Source organism: Lissotriton helveticus, chromosome 7 (genome assembly GCF_964261635.1).
Source record: "Lissotriton helveticus chromosome 7, aLisHel1.1, whole genome shotgun sequence".
In the NCBI taxonomy this organism is placed as follows: Eukaryota; Metazoa; Chordata; class Amphibia; order Caudata; family Salamandridae; genus Lissotriton; species Lissotriton helveticus.
The window spans coordinates 1864909604-1864927572 of NC_136068.1; the positions used below are offsets into that span (position 1 = coordinate 1864909604).

The following is a 17969-nucleotide window of genomic DNA, read 5'->3' on the forward strand; positions in this document are numbered from 1 at the left end:
TGTGACGTGTGTCAGATAACAGCAAGAAGCACCGGAGTGAGTTGATAGGAAGTGAAAGCTCGCGAGTTTGGGCACCATCTTGCAACTTGTCACATATGTAACAATCCAAACATTGAAATCAATGCGTATATGGAGAACAGAAATAAAAAATGACAGTATGGAGAATAAGATACAGACATCAAAACAACATGATACAGCATGAGTAAAATGTTGGTGTGGAAAATAATGTATAAAGGTTGAAAAGTCGAGCACTTCACCCAAACTATTCAAATACAAGGCATATTAAGTGCCTGTGAGTGGTCAAAGCTTGAAAAAGGTGCAATGTGATAAAACCTATTAAATAATAATACGGGAATGGTGTGGGAAATAATTTAATGAAGTAAAAAATGCTGTACCTAATCCAAAGAAAATAGAACATAAGGCGTAATCTGCGCCTGTGAAAAATCGCAGATAAGCTGAATGATCAGAGGGTGTGGCAAGGCTATAAGGTATGAAAGAAAGATGGAAAACAATCAACAGGAGAAGAAGCACCTAGAGATCAAATTGATACGGGGGTGGATGCCACTAAATGGTAAATATGTGACAAGTTATATTGCAAATCAGACATCAGGAAAATCAATGTAGGAAGGAAGTCAGAGAGTGTGTTACAGAAAACATAGGAATTCCGTTCAGTCGTTAAGATCATGAGGTTTTAAGGAGTCGAGAAATGTAATCCAATAATACTCCCTTTGGAGAAGACGGTTTTTATTGTCACTGTCTTCATGTTTGTCCACCACTTCCAGGATCATGAACTTGAGTTGACTGATGTTATGGAGATTTTCAATAAAGTGGGCAGCAACCACTGAGTCCATATTTTTGGCCCGGATGTTGCTCTTATACGTGTATTCTGGTCTTGATTTTTCTTTCAGTTTTTCCCACGTATACTAGGCCGCATTGGCATTTAAGAAGGTAAATCACATTAGTTAAATTGCAGTTTGCTGTCACTCTCAAGTGAATTCTTGTCCCTTTCATGGGATGAGTTATCAGTGACCGTTTTATGATAATATAATCGTTGCTGCAATTGTAGTACTGTGATGATCCTTTGTTAATGTTTGTTGGGTGTCTTAAGTCATGTGATTCATTGTTTAAGGTTCTTGCCTCTACTGTATGTAAAAATCGGCGTCTCTGCAAAAATGCTTTTGTAGTCTGGTTCTAAGGCCAGGATGGAGCCATGGTTGTTAATAGATTCCTTGAATCGGTGACTCATGATGGAAAATTTCGACACTATTACCATGCGCCTTTGCTCTTTTTTCTGAACTTGGGTCATGAGTTCTGTTCTGGATTTGGTCGTGCTGCGTAATCTGACTTGTTCTAGCACGCTGCAAGGGTAACCTTGTTGGCTAAATCTTTTTAACAATGTGTTGCTTTATTCCTTCAGGTTGACAGGGTTAGATACTTTTCTTTTAACCCTCAGTTGTTGAGAATATGGTAAATGATTTTTGAGTTTTCTGATGAAAGCTGTTATAATGCAGCTATGTTATTCCTATCAGTTGTCTTTCTGAAGAGGTTAGTTTCCAATTTGTTGTTGACTCTGCTGATTTGTACATCAAGGAATGCTATACTGCTTTCATGAACCTCATAGGTAAATTGAATTCTGTCATTGATGTCACTAGAATAATCTAGTGCTGTATTGAGGGTGGCGTGTGAGCCCTTCAATAAAATAAAAATGTCATCAATGAATCTCAGGAATACAGAAGTGTGTTTTTCCCAAATATCCAATCTCAGAATGTCCTTTTTTTCAAATTTGTTCATGAAAATATTGGCGTAGGCTGGAGCAGTGCAATTGCCCATGGAAGTACCAGTGAGTTGTAAAAACCACTGGTCTTCCCATCTGAAGTAATTCTGATAGATAGTAAAATATAGCAATTCCATGAGAAACAGTTGAAAACTTTGTTTGAGGTTAGAATTCAATAAAGTGTAACATAACATAACTTCAAGGCCTAAGTTATGTGGAATTGAGGTATATAGGGATTTGACATCTACAGTGCACAGCGATATTTCATCATCTGCCATAAAAATTGTTTAGTTATGGATATGAAAAATTGAATATCGAACTATGATTAAAATCTTCACAAGCTCATCAAGAGTATTTGAGTCTACAGTTTGTGTATACATTGCCAACAGACCTTATACATCCCGCCAATGCGGGTTTCAAGCAATGCTCAGTGGACGTCTCCTAATCAGGAGATGCTACTTTTTCAAGTGGCAGTATGAAACATGGCATCCACTCAGCAAACTTTCAGCTCCTTCAGATGAGCTGCCACAACAGCGACTCCTTTAAAGGAACATGGAGCTCTACCAGGTCTGCAGAGATTTCTAAATATGGTGTGCAGAGCCTATCCTATGTCTATTTGAAAAATGTAAAAAAATACTGATTATGAAATTTACTCCAGTCAACAAGTAATGCAATTTCTGTTGATCAGTTTGCAGTTGTAGTTGGATAGGACTGAAGAATAATATTTTTACCTTTGTAGCCACCTGTTGGATACTCTACCTAACCAGAGATTCCTTAGCTTGCAAGTTTCTTTGCAAGCTCTGCACTGCATCTGAAACTTTTTCAGCAATTACTCTAACACGCTGGTAGATGGTATTATCAGGCTTAGAACTGCCTTCAGAAGGGATGGCAAGTAGCCATATATGAATATCAACCCTACACACTGACATCAATTTTCTTTTGATATTCTTGTGAGCATTTTGGCTTTGATCAATTATAACAGATTACAAACATGACAGGGTGGAGGACCTAACTTGGGGCCTCTATGGGAACATAAAAGCCTGCTCCACAGAGCCCACTCCACCGGGAGGGAGGTGAGCAATCTGCAGTTGGAGAGAGTATCCCCTAAAAAGAATGTTACTGAAGGTAAGTCATTTCTTCTTTTGATGGATACTTCTACCTGCAGAAATGAAAGCAGTACATCAGAGATGGTGAAGGATCTGAGGGATGGGCCTTTAACCAGTTGTGCAGGACGGAGGGGAAGAATGCACCTGTTAACAGACTTGAGAGTCGAGACAGTGTGGGGTGAATTTGTCAACAGATGCACAATTAGAAGCCTGGCATATGTTCCGCACTGGAACACTGATCCCCAGTGAATGGTAGTGGTAGCCTTGGTTGATGAGGAATGGGCCAAAATGCCCTCAGGAAGTTCCTTCTTTGCCAAGGTGCAACACATTCTTCTGCACAAGTTTTATGCATTTTGGGAATGTTCGTTTCAAAATGGTCCTTCCTTTCCTAGTACCACAGCATTCAGCAAACGCTAGTCATCCACCCCTTTACAAAATAGTCAGATTTATGTAGAAACTAAAGGCCCTCTTCAAATCCAACTGATGAAGCCTTCTAACCTATTTAGTAGAATGTGGAAGAGAAACAAAGCTAGTAAGTGTGATATACTCCCACACATACAAGGGCCACACTACAATTGGCAGAAAGAAACCAAAGTTCAAAGCACCAAGTTGTCAGGAATGATTGGGAATTATGGTTGGTGTACTGACATCACCTATAGCTCACTTACATGGAACACAGATGTCTTTGTAATAAGGAAAGCCTTCATAATACACACCTATATCACAGAACAGCTGTGCATAGGATCAAACAGTGCATATCAAGAAAGTGAAAACCAAGTTAGGATCCAACTGCGGCATGACTGAAGGTGCAGGAGTAAGCATATAAGTATGCCCTTTCAAGAACCACATCACAATAATGACTTAAACAACAATGTTTAGTTAGACAAATGAAAAAAGGACTAAAGGGGTTGACATAACATTTAACTATACTCACAGAAAGCCTTGCTAGGCATTCAACAATCAATCAATCAATCAATCAATCATTTGTAAAGCGCACTACATACCCGCGAGGGACTCAAGGCTCTGGCGCTACTGATCGAACAGCCAGGTCTTGAGTATCCTCCTGAAGGTCAGCAGGTATTGGGTCTGTCGTAGGCTCAGTGGAAGGGTGTTCTATGTCTTGGCGGCGAGGTGGGAAAAGGATCTCTCACCCGTGGTTGTTCTTCAGATGCGTGGGACGGCGGCGGGTGAGAGGTCGGCGGAGCGTAGCTGGCAGTTGGGGATGTAGAAGGAGAGCCATCTGTTAAGGTAGGCTTGGCCGGTCTTGTGGAGTGCCTTGTGTGCATGGGTGAGGAGCTTGAAGGATATCCTCTTGTTGACGGGAAGCCAGTGCAGGTTTCTCAGGTGGGGGGTGATTCGGCCATGGCGTGGTACGTCAAGGATCAGTCGTGCCAAGGCATTTTGGATGCGTTGTAGTCATTTGATGAGCTTGGTCGGGGCTCCCTCGTAGAGGGCGTTTCCGTAGTCAAGTCTGCTGCTGACGGGGGCCTGGGTGACTATCTTTCTTGTATCTGTTGGGATCCATCTGTAAATCTTGCGGAGCATGCGGAGGGTGTTGAAGCAGAAGGAGGAGACGGCGTTGACTTGCTTGGTCAATGAGAACTTTGAGTTGAGGATGATTCCCAGGTTGCGTGCGTGGTCGGTGGGTGTCGGGGCTGCCGCAGTGCCGTTGGCCACCAAGACTCTTCCCAGGCTGAAGGGTTGGGGCCGAGGATGAGGACCTCCGTCTTGTCCGAGTTCAGCTTCAGACAGCTGGTCTTCATCCAGTCGGCAACGGCCTTCATTCCTTCGTGGAGGTTAGCTGTTGCGGTGATAGGGTCCATGGTGATGGAGAGGATCAGCTGAGTGTCGTCAGCGTATTAGATTATGTTGAGGTCGCGCTGGCGGGCTACGTGTGCGAGCGGGGCAATGTAAATGTTGAACAGCGTCAGGCTGAGGGAGGATCCCTGGGGTACGCCGCAGATGGTCTCGGAGGCTTTGGAAAAGAATGGGGGAGGCGGACGCTCTGGGTTCTGCTGGAGAGGAAGGAGGTGGTCCAATCCAGAGCCTAGTCTAGGATCCCTGCGGTGTGGAGGCATGCGCGTAGTGTGCGGCAGGAGACGGTATCGAAGGCGGCAGAGAGGTCTAGGAGGATGAGTGCTGCGGTCTTGCCATTGTCCAGCAGGGTCCTGGTGTCTTCGGTGGCGGCGATGAGGGCAGTCTTGGTGCTGTGGTTGCTGCGCAACCCAGACTGGGAAGGGTCCAGGATTCTGTTTTCTTCGAGGTATCGGGTTAGCTGTCTGTTGACGATTTTCTCGATGACTTTGGCCGGGAAGGGGAGCAGAGAGATGGGCCAGAAGTTCTTGAGGTCTCTTGGGTCTGCCTTAGGTTTTTTTAGCATGGCGTTGATCTCGGTGTGTTTCCAGATCTCTGGGAAGGTCGCGGTCTCGAGGGAGAGATTGATAGGGGGCAATGGAGCTGCTTGCTCTGTTGAAGACGTGCTGCAGGAATGGGTCTGATGGAGAGCCGGAGTGAATTGTGTGCATGGTCTTGATGGTGTCATCGATGCTCACGCTGGCCCAGGCTAGCAGGGGGTTGTGATCGATTGTGTGTGGAGGGTCTGTTGTGTTGCTGTCTGTTGGTGCTGTCGGGGTGTTGAAGCTGTCGTGGATTTCTGCTATCTTGCAGTGGAAGAAGGTGGCGAGGGAGTCGCACAGGGCTTGCGATGGCGGGATTTCGTTGGTGTTGGAGCTGGGGTTGGGGAGTTCCTTTATGATCTTGAAGGGCTCCTTGCTATTGTGTATGTTGTTGTCGAGGCGGTCTTTGAAGGAGGTCCTCTTGGCTGCCCTGGTGAGGTGGTGGTGGTTGCGGATGGCATACTTGTGTGCTGCATGGCTGTCCGGACTGTGTTCACTGTACCATGTCTTCTCTAGTTTCCAGCAGGCTTGCTTGGAGGCTAGGAGTTCTGGGGTGAACCAGCTGGCCCTCTTGCTGGTGTCTCTGTGGTAGGGTTTATTCAGTGGGGTGAGGGTGTTGGTGCAGTCCTCGATCCAGCGTCTGAGGCTGTGGGCAGCGTCGTCTGTGTTGGAGGGTTCGGTGTGTGGGCTGAGAGCAAGGTTTGCGTGTAGTTGGTCTTCGGTGATTTTGCTCCAGCAGCAGTGGGGGATCTGTTGGCTGCAGTGGTGTCTGGTGGGTTTTTGGAAGGCAAAGTGGATGCAGTGGTGGTCAGTCCAGAGAAGTTCGGTGGTGTGGCTGACGGAGACGTTCAGGCTTGAGGAGAAGACGGGGTCGAGCATGTGTCTGGCGGAGTGGGTGGGTGTTGTGACGAGTTGCTTCAGTCCAAGGTTGGCAAGGTTATCGATCAGGGTTGTAGAGTTGTTGTCATTGTTGTTCTCAATGTGAAAGTTCAGGTCTCCGAGGAGGATGTAGTCGGTGGAGGTCAGGGCGTGCGTGCTGATCAAGTCAGAGATAGAGTCACTGAACTGGGGGCGGGGTCCGGGGGGGCGGTAGACGAGGGTGCCTCTGAGGGGGGACTTAGGGTCTGTGTGGATCTGGAAATGCATGTGTTCAGCGGTGCTGAGCATGTCATCGGTGCTAGTCAAGACCCTGATGCTGTTCCTGTGGACGATGGTGATTCCTCCTCCGACTCCGTAGGTGCGGTCTCTGTGGGTGATCTTGTAGCCATCTGGGATGGCTATGGCGATGTCGGGTGCAGAGGAGTTGTTAAACCAGGTCTCTCTCAGGAAGGCGACATCCGGGTATGTTGTGTCAAGCAGGTCCCAGACCTCGACGGCAGGCTTGAGCGCAGAGCGGGTGTTCAGTAGTTTGATTCAGAGGTGGTTGGGGTCTTTCTTGGCGGGTGGTTCATCGGCACGCTCATTGGTTGAGAGCGTGCAAAGTGCTGGCATCGTAGTGGCGGCAGTCTTGGTATGCAGACAAAATATCGAACTTTTAATATCGACATACACTAATATCGAAGTTTTAATATCGAAGGGACAAAATATAGAAGGTAAGTAATATCGATATATTTAATATCGATATTAGTAATATCGAAGTTTAAAATATCGATGTAAGTAATATCGATGTTAATAATTTCGATGTTACCAATATCGATTTTTTAAATATTTTTGTGTATGTTATTATGTATTTATTATGTTTTTTATTAAATTTTATGTAATTTAATTAAATTTTGTATTTTAGTACTGTAGCGGGTGGTGGGTTTATAGGGGAATAGGGTGGGAAGTAATTTAATTATGTTAAATTAATTATTAATTAGTAGGAATTATAAATTAATATTTATTATTGGTAAATATTTTTTATTAATTGGTAATTCATTTTTAATTAATTGATTAATTGGTAATTATGTTCTGCAGCGGGTTGTGGGTTTATAGGGGAATAGGGTGGGAAGTAATTTAATTATGTTAAATTAATTATTAATTAGTAGCAATTCAAAAATAATTATTATTATTTGGTAATTATTTTTATTTAATTGGTAATTAATTTTAAATAATTGAATAATTGATAATTATGTTCTGTAGCGGGCTGTGGGTTTATAGGGGAATAGGGTGGGAACTAATTTAATTATGTTAAATTAATAAATAATTAGTAGCAATTAAAAATGAATAATTATTACTTGGTAATTATTTTTAATTAATTGGTAATTAATTTTAATTAATTGTTTAATTGATAATTATGTTCTGTAGCGGGTTGTGGGTTTATAGGCGAATAGGGTGGGAAGTAATTTAATGATGTTAAATTAATTAGGAATTAGTAGGAATTATAAATTACTTTTTATTAATTGGTAAATATTTTTAATTATTCGGTAATTAATTTTAATTAATTGATTAATTGATAATTATGTTCTATAGTGGGTTGTGGGTTTATAGGGGAATAGGGTGGGAAGTAATGTAAATGTAATTAAGTAATGTTCTTTAATTAATTGTTTTGTTAATTATCTAATTGTTAATTAATTATTAATTAATTAAATATTAATAAATGGTATTTTTATAAATTCTTTAAATTAGATATATTTTGCTCATCATGTTTTAATAATTATGTATTGGTATTTGTAAATAGTTTATATCTATTTAATAGTTAATATTTTTATTATTTAAAATAAAACATTTATTTATAAGTATGTTATTTTTACTCCTACGCTATCCAACATTTTCCCTACTGTTGCACTCTCTGGAGTGGGAATGGTAATGTTTTACCCCTACGCTATCCAACACTTTCCGTACTGTTGCGCTCTTTGGAGTTGGAATAGTAATTATTACCCCTACGCTATCCAACACTTTCCCTACTGTTGCACTCTCTGGAGTGGGAATAGTAATGTATACCCCTACGCTATCCAACACTTTCCCTACTGTTGCACTCTCTGGAGTGGGAATAGTAATTTATACCCTTACGCTATCCAGCACTTTCCCTACTGTTGCACTCTCTGGAGTTGGAATAGTAATTGTTACCCTTACGCTATCCAACACTTTCCCTACTGTTGCACTCTCTGGAGTGGGAATAGTAATTGTTACCCCTACGCTATCCAACACTTTCCCTACTGTTGCATTCTCTGGAGTGGGAACAGTAATTGGTACCCCTAGGCTATCCAACACTTTCCCTACTGTGGCACTCTCTGGAGTGGGAATAGTAATTTTTACCCCTACGCTATCCAACACTTTCCCTACTGTTGCATTCTCTGGAGTGGGAATAGTAATTGGTACCCCTAGGCTATCCAACACTTTCCCTACTGTGGCACTCTCTGGAGTGGGAATAGTAATTTTTACCCCTACGCTATCCAACACTTTCCATACTGTTGCACTCTCTGGAGTGGGAATAGTAATTTTTACCCCTACGCTATCCAACACTTTCCCTACTGTTGGGCTCTTTGGAGTTGAAATAGTAATTATTACCCCTACGCTATCCAACACTTTCCCTAATGTTGCCCTCTCTAGAGTGGGAATAGTAATTGTTACCCCTACACTATCCAACACTTTCCCTACTGTTGCATTCTCTGGAGTGGGAATAGTAATTTATACCCCTACGCTATTCAACACTTTACCTACTGTTGCACTCTCTGGAGTAGGAATAGTAATTTATACCCCTACGCTATCCAACACTTTCCCTACTGTTGCACTCTCTGGAGTGGGAATAGTAATTTATACCCTTACGCTATCCAACACTTTCCCGACTGTTGCACTCTCTGGAGTTGGAATAGTAATTGTTACCCCTACGCTATCCAACACTTTCCCTACTGCTGCACTCTCTGGAGTGGGAATAGTAATTGTTAGCCCTACGCTATCCAACACTTTCCCTACTGTTGCACTCTCTGTAGTGGGAATAGTAATTTTTATCCCTACGCTATCCAACACTTTCCCTACTGTTGCGCTCTTTGGAGTTGGAATAGTAATTATTACCCCTACGCTATCCAACACTTTCCCTAATGTTGCCCTCTCTAGAGTGGGAATAGTAATTGTTACCCCTACACTATCCAACACTTTCCCTACTGTTGCATTCTCTGGAGTGGGAATAGTAATTTATACCCCTACGCTATTCAACACTTTACCTACTGTTGCACTCTCTGGAGTAGGAATAGTAATTTATACCCCTACGCTATCCAACACTATCCCTACTGTTGCACTCTCTGGAGTGGGAATAGTAATTTATACCCTTACGCTATCCAACACTTTCCCGACTGTTGCACTCTCTGGAGTTGGAATAGTAATTGTTACCCCTACGCTATCCAACACTTTCCCTACTGCTGCACTCTCTGGAGTGGGAATAGTAATTGTTAGCCCTACGCTATCCAACACTTTCCCTACTGTTGCACTCTCTGTAGTGGGAATAGTAATTTTTATCCCTACGCTATCCAACACTTTCCCTACTGTTGCGCTCTTTGGAGTTGGAATAGTAATTATTACCCCTACGCTATCCAACACTTTCCCTAATGTTGCACTCTCTAGAGTGGGAATAGTAATTGTTACCCCTACGCTCTCCAACACTTTCCCTCATGTTGTATTCTCTGGAGTGGGATTAGTAATTTTTACCCCTACGCTATCCAAAATGTAATAAATTGTTTTTATTAGTTTTACATTATTATTAATTGTTATTTATATTATTATTTTATGTATATAAATGTATTTGTAATTTATTATATTTTCATTTATTTATAATTTATTAAAATAATTATTTTACAATTACTATTAATTAAGTATATACTATGTATTATATTTGTATTATTATTATTTTTTTATTACATTATTTATTAATTTTAAATATTATAATCTATTTTACTATGTTTATTATATTTATAAGTATTATTTTGTTAATATTTTATTTTTTTTATAAAAAAAACAATATTTTCTAAAAAACGATATTTTTAACATCGATATTTTTTTTCGATATTTTTGTACTTACCTTGTTAGAGATAGGATCCCGATATTATTCTACTCGATATTTTTGTTGCGATATTTTGATACATCGATATTTTTGTAGTCGATATTTTGTCATAGATTCGGCAGTCGTCGTGGCGGGGACCAGGGGTTCTGGCGCTGGGCACGATCCAGGTGGGGACGGGCGCAGACGGGCTTGCTTTAGGCGTGCCTTCAGCGTGCCAGCAGTGTACCCGCTGCAAGCGGCCGCAGAGCAGCCACGCAGCGGCTGGCATATATGGGGAGATGGGAGGGAGAAGCAGCTAGGAGGGTGGGCGGGGCAGCAAATAGGCAGTGTGCAGTCAGGGGGGCGGGGCCACAGGGGACGCAGCGGCGTGGGCGGTGAGGAACAACGAAGATAACAGAAGGAAATAGGGGATCAGAAATGAGGGAAAAACAAGTGGCACAGAGGGCAAAAGGGCACAAAAAATGAGGGGAAAATGAGTGGCACAGAGGGCAGAGTGGCACAAATAACGAGTGGAACAGAGGGCAGAGGGCACAAAAAAGGAGTGGAACAGAAGGCAAAAGAGGCACAAAAATGAGGGAATAACGAGTGTCACAGAAGGCAAAAATGGCACAGAAATACCGGAAAAACAAGTGGCACAGAGGCAAAATACAGAATACAGAAATACAGGGGCAGCTAATAACAGAAGACAGAATGGGCAGAGAGGCACGGGGGCAGTGAGGGGAACAGAAGGGAAAACCGGGCAGGGACACGGAGGCAGCGAGGGGTACAGAAGGAAAGACCGGGCAGAGAGAGCACGGGGACAGCAAGGGGAACAGAGGGAAGAAAAAGGGGCATGGACCATGTACAGGCAGCGCGGGAAGACAGACAACAGCAGTCACCGACACAACAATGAAAATAAAGGCAATACAATAAAAGCGATAAAGCGGAGGATGAACAAACCTACCTGCGGCCTACCATTGGACACCAGGAATGAAGCACAGGTGGTAGCCTGCGGGTGGTGGAGGGCCTCGAACTTCCTCAGCAGCGGCAGCGGCCGCTAGAGCAGGAACACACAGGTGGTACTGTGCGGAGGGGGTGCGACCCACCTGGTAGGGTCAAGGGTCACATCAGATAACTTGGCCTGAAGGGAGTTAGTCTGATGCTCCTCACATCAGACCACATGTTTACCCAGAGGCAAGAATACATTGATTTAGTTCATGAGTTCCAAGCCCCCAAAATTATGTCCTCTAGTTCTAAGTGCAGAATAAAACTTCTGAGTTGGTTCTAAACAATGGGGTGTGGGTTGTGAAGGTTTGTGTGTAGAAAACTGATTTAATGCTGAGAAAGAACATTCTCCTGAATAGGTAGATGGAGAAGAGGTCAAAGTTTCAGGCTCGGAAGACAGGAGGAACAGTCTCTTGGGTTAGTACAGAGTAGTCAAAATGATGTGAGCTCAGTCTCTCCTGACCTTCAGAACTCAGGAAAGAAGAAGCAGCAGTGGAAAGGCATACAGATTGAATGTGTTTCCCAGGGAGCCTTGAGGCAGAGACTCTAGTGTGCAGGAAGCATGACGCTGTGTCCTCTGCAGTAGCTCAAAATTGATGCAAGGCATTCCCCACTGATGCTTTGCCACACTTTCTGGTGCAAACACCTTTCATGCACCACCAGATGATGTCTGCTTAGCTCGTGCACTGCTGTATTTAAGGAATCCACCAAATGATAAGCAGATTGAGAGCTCCCTTGGCGGTTGAGCCACTGGCAGAGACTTAGGGCCTTATTACGAGTACGGCGGTCCCTGGACCTATGCACTCGTTGTGGCGGTCACTACCGTATTATAACGGTGGTTGTGGGACCGCTACAAAATCGCTGCCCCGCCAGGATACAGGATCCTGCTGCGGCAGCAGTCTGCAAAGGGCCTGAATATGCTGGTGGTGCTGAGGCTGGCACTGCCAAGCATATTATGAGCTGCATTTCCATCCCCAATTCATGGTAGGTAACCTGCTATGAAAAGGGTAGTGGAAATGAAGGTAAGGGGGTTCTAAAAAAGCCCTGGATGAATTTGGCCATGGGGGTGCATGCAGGAGGCCACATGTTGTGCCCCCCTAAATTGCCCCTTCATTCCTGCACACTGTCTCTTGCACAATATGGTACATGCCACACCAGGCAGGAATGTGCTACAGGCTCTCGCATGGTGGCGTATGCTGTTTAGCCTCTACTATGAGCCTAACATACCCGCTTCCATGAGACTGCAGCCATACTGCAACGCCCGCCCTCAATTTAATTCATAATCGCCACAGGCTTGGCGGTTTTCCTGGCAGTTCCAGAGAGGCAGGAAAACTCTTAATTAGATAATTAGTGCTTCCTGGCACATTGCTGTTGACCCAAACCAACCTACTTGTTGCAGTACCAGTGGCCGTGTTGCTGTCTGTCAGAAACTATCACTGTTTAATTTGGATCAATAGGAGAAAAGTCTTCAGGGCTAAATAAATTGCCCATAAGCTGGAAGTCATTCGACACAAGCACAAACTGAGGAAACTTCTGTGACACTACAGGATGGACACATGAAAAGATGCACCCCCCTGGATGCAGGGCGGAGAATGTGTTCAAGAATCGAAGCTCTAGAATCAATATGAGCCTGACATCTTTCTCAGGCATTAGGAAGTAGAGAGAGTAACATCTTTTGCCCTTCTCCACCTCTGGGACGCTATGTGGCTGCCTTGTCCAGAAGTGAAGTTCCTAACATAGATTGCTTATCTTGACTGCTCTAGAAGGGAGCCCATTGAGCCCAAGGAAGTTTCAGGATGGTTGTATGAAGTAACAGTGCTGGGAATGCCTTTACCATGCATATGCTATTACAACGTATGCCTTTACCACGCATTGTTTATATATATATTTATATATATATAACAAATGAATTTGTTATATATATATTTATATATATATAACAAATGAATTTGTGGGGGAGACCACCCATGAACTTAATGTTAAATGCATGGTAATCGCATACGCTCTAAAAGCATATGCGTTCTAAAATCATGCATGGTAAAAAATGCATGGTAAAGGTACAATGGGGTAAAAACTATGTTGTAACGACTGTCCCCCATTCAGGACCATTTACCATTTTCTGAAATCAAGTTTACCTTAATGGTCTTGGCATTTTACACCAGAATTACTGGTTGAATGAATTTTGTGTTAATAAGGTCAGTTAAGTGTGGAACCACATTAAGTGAGAATATTTATTGAAAATCATGCAGTGCAGCAAATCACTGTGCTGCGCTGTGCAGTGTGATAGAGAAGGGAATGAAATGAGCGCATTCCTATATTTTCCTTGTGGTGACACTCAATCGTCTGCCTAGTGCCAATGCAGGCACCCTTGCACCATGCAGGATTGTTTCTGTGCAGGAAGGGGCACCGTTCTGCACATAAACAATCCTGAGAGGCATTTCCCTCTTTCTATGTGTGCTGCAGAATACAGCACATTAAAAGAGGAAGTAAAGAGGAAAAATACAAATAATTCTCCTCATTACGCCTCACCTTGTGAGGTGGAGAATTTTGATATATTTCCAGGTCTACCAGTAATAATAAATCTGGGAATAAGCCAAAAACCATGGGTAGATGTGTGGGAACACCCACGCTCCACCCATGGACGGCCTTCCCAGGGCAGAGTAATTGTGTGGCACAAGAGTAATACAACTCTTTAATCAATATGCCCCTCAGTACAGGAATACCACTTTTCCCAGATATATGTTCACGGGTCAAGCCCTCTCGGTAGAGCCTCATAAAGGAAGGACAAGACGAGCAAGGCAGGTCATAAGAAATCAATTCCATTGCTTACTGATAGCATTCATTACTCCAACTCCAGTTCTAGGCCCTCCTGCCCTATCTTCCTCCCTGCATGTTCCCTTAGGGAGTGTGCTGTCCATGGCTGGTGTTAACGGGAGGAGGATGAGCCTTTCTTAATAACAGATAGAGTTAAAAATGAAAGCAATAGTAAATATGCTTTTTCCTAGATTTCAAAGGAGAGAATTCACTTTTTGAGTAGGGGCTACTACATAACCTGCCTCTGAGATGGGTATATACCTTACAGAGCAAGGTGCTTGATTGGCAAAAATGAGAATTAATAGTAACTCAGTTAGTTACATCAGATATAAGATGAGAGCAGACACATACCTGGTGATGTCGAAGCCAAGGAATGATGAGACAGGGCTGTAATCTGGGATGCTCCAACACTGAGCAATGTCGTTCCTGGGGTAGTAGAGAAGGAAAGCAAGGCACATCTCATCAGTGGTGCTAAGACCACCCTGTCGGGAGACACAACCATACAAGACTAGTCAGGCAGGTGCCACGCGGGTTATGTGACTTCTACCTGTGACACAAAAGGGTAACATACAGGCTAGAAAGTGGCAGGCAGTGGCCACAGACATCAGTGCTGCTTGTAATGTGCCTGCCCTATAATGTGTTTCGCTTTGCCTCCTAACTGGACCTCTCTGGTGGGATTCCAGTCTTTTATCCTCACCCTAAACTAACAGATCACACAATGAAGTAGACAGATACTTTTGCATAGGGGTGGGCGGAATTTGCGTAATCACGTGACGCAAATCTCCGCAAAACGGTAAAAATCTCAGCGAACATGCAGAAATTCCACAAACAAGCGGAATTGCTTGTTTGCGAAGCTTTTTTACTGTTCGCAATCGCTGTTTGCGGGCTCGGAGGGAAATATCACGCAAACACGCACTTTGTGGACGCGAACAACCAAAAAATTTCGTAGCCGCGGAATGCAAAATTTTGGGCAATTTTGCATTCTCCGCGGAACGCGAAATTACCCAAATTCCGCAAATTCCGCAAACAGAACGAAATTTACCACCAGGCCTACTTTTGCAGTGCAATGTTTCCTTACTATGACCAGCTTTAAAATAGTCCAATGTATTTACAAAACACTTATGGCCCTCACAGTAGCTCTACAAAGCCAGTTCTGATTTGTACGTGTAGGCAGGGGCGGCCTTAGGCATGTGCAAGCTGTGCACCTGCACAGGGCCACCAAACCTCAGGGGCCACCACAGCCAATAATCCTCTGAGGATGAATACATATTTGCGTGGCGGCCCTTGGCAGGGATTTGGCAGCCTCCGGATCTGTTCAACTTCCAAACACCCTGACCCCCCTCTTCACTGGCCTCTGCGCCTGCATTCCTCGCTCCCTGCCCAGGGCCGCCATGAGCCTAGAGCCGCCCCTGGTGTAGGTGACCCCCCTCAAACAGCAGCTGCCACTGCCACAAGAGCAGAGAAGCAAATATATTTTGGATAAGGGGGTCTAAATCATCCTTGATCGATAAGGTCACATTCGTTCTGTGAGTCATCTCTCTACTTCTTTGTTCATTCATCTCTTAATTTGCTTTTAAAACAGCCAGCTAGACACAGCCAATGCATTTAGGTCACTAAACTTCTTCAGAACCACAAGAGACACGATTCTTTAAAAAAACATGAATACAAATTCATTTACAATATTTATAAAAATAATACACATGTACATGCAAAAGGTATGCATCCAATCACTTTTTAGGTCCATTTAGGAAACATGTAAAGAGAGAATTGAAACACGGAGCAAACAAATTCAATAAACATGATCGATAAACTTCTCCTTCATTAAAGTGAAGGACTTTGTTTTGATAAACTGATTTTCAAACTAGTGTTACTAACAGTATCATGGCACAGCTATTTTTATACATAGGATCAACAGCAAAGAGTAGAGACTATCTTCACCAACTGAGATTCATATCCTTTAGAATGCAACTAAGCACAATGAACCATGCGTACACTGTATTGTTCCAATAGATTGAGCCCATGATCGGGTCACATTAGTCACCTTTTGCAACACCTGTGATAGATTTTATTTAAATTAAAGCAATTAGTTGATCAGTCAGTCAGAAGCTTTGGTGATGCTGAGACATTTCCTTGTTTGTTTAAGGTTTCACAAATGAATATTGAACACTGTACTCCAGTCTCTTATAGCAGTGGATCCCTGCTGGAAAATCCCTAGATTTAGAAGTATGGGTATTGGTTCAGTGAGCTACAAATGAAATACTCATTAATTCATCTCCTTTTAAATCATCCTCTCTTAGAAAGCGAGAGGAAAAGGGTCCTGTGTCCTTTATTAGGGAACCATGATATCAGAGCATGAAAGGATGCACAAGTCACATTGGGCCAAATGTATGGCCCGGTTTGCAACATGTTTGTACCAGGAAATGTGGTACATAAGTGACAAAGACCTTAAATGAGGTTTATTGATCCACGTAAGGCCACTTTGCTTGACCCCGTGTAGCTCAATAAATCTGGAGTAAAAAACGCAGTGCAAATCGATGTGACTTATTCTGCCCTAGGTAGGTGTTCCATGGGCGTTGCTTGGATGTTTCTACGCAACTCCCATGGATTTGGATTTTGATGCATTCCCAGATTTATGAGAATTGGTAAACCTTGGAAAGCACCAAAAAGATGCACCTTCCTGTCTTGCTTCGCATTTCCAGATAATACAGAACACCCCTGTCCCACACAGAGGCTAAAACACGACAAATCAATACACATAACAAAACACCGCCTGGAAAGGGATTTCACTTTATAAAATGAAGCACATCAAAGGCTCTTTTCAGAATAAGGCTTGGGGGGTTTTATTTATGCAATGCTCTCTAACAGAAAGGCTTTCACACATGTCCCTAAGGGCCATAGGGAGCAAAGTATTCCCTATTCTATAAGTGATGGAAGGTTTCGGCATCAAATCTGTGACTTTTACTGTGTTCTTTCTCAGAATTCCCAAAATGCTTGTCAATCAGATTTCTAATCCTGTTTGAGCAAGAATTATAGATGGTGATGAACCATATTTTTGGGTTTACAATGTTCTTGTTTTCATTAGGGAATAGGATCTGATTTCTAGTCAGGGGAGTAACTTTCTTCTCCGCTACTCAATACCTTAGAGGTATATCCTCTGTTCTGAAATCTTTGTTTTGTATAAACGGATTGTCTTCTGGATTCTGTGTCCATACTACATACTCTCTTACATCTTAACAGGTCCCCAATGGGGATACTGATAATCAAACTTTGGGGATGGTGACTATTAAAATGGAATCCACTTTCCCAGCAGTTTCCTTATTATGAATGGTAATGATTACCTTACCATTCTCTATTAATATTCTCTCATCAAGGAAATCAATCAGTTTTTAACTCATAGTGGTGGTAAATCATAAATTTAAAGGATTATCCTTCAGTCTGTTCATGAGAGTACATGGCTTTTCTTTGGGACCATTCTACAATAGGAAAAGATTGTTACTGTATCAAGTACATATTAATACATGGCCCATATACTCCTGAATCTCATCCACCCAGGATACCTGCTCCTCCCACCAGCACATTTCGAGGTTTGCAAAGCTGGGGGTTTTGTGTCAGTCGGCAAATTAGTGAAAATATATATATATATATATATATATATATATATATATATATATATATATATATATATATATATATATATATTACCTACTGGCGGTCGCCAGTAGGTATATATAGTTAGGATTTTTTCTCTATGGGTTTTTTGAAAATTCTATGTCTAATAACTTTGGCGTTTGTGGACGGAATTGGCTGAAATTTTCAGGAAAATGGCACATTTTGTTTCTGAGCAGCCCTTGAAAATTTGGGGGGGGGGTTTGTCAAGGGGGGGCTGAGAAAAAAGGGGGGTCCCAAAACGTGTTTTTAAC

General features: G+C 42.8%; 1 protein-coding gene across 1 annotated transcript in view; it reads right to left on the bottom strand.

Moving 5' to 3' along the window:
- The window catches only part of LOC144767802 (putative DBH-like monooxygenase protein 2), a 169779-nt gene that overhangs the window by 18523 nt on the left and 133287 nt on the right, over window positions 1–17969 (bottom strand). The window contains exon 11 of the mRNA XM_078651180.1: window positions 14401–14531. Within this exon, the coding sequence (XP_078507306.1) occupies window positions 14401–14531 (131 nt within the window). The remainder of the gene's footprint in view (window positions 1–14400; window positions 14532–17969) is intronic.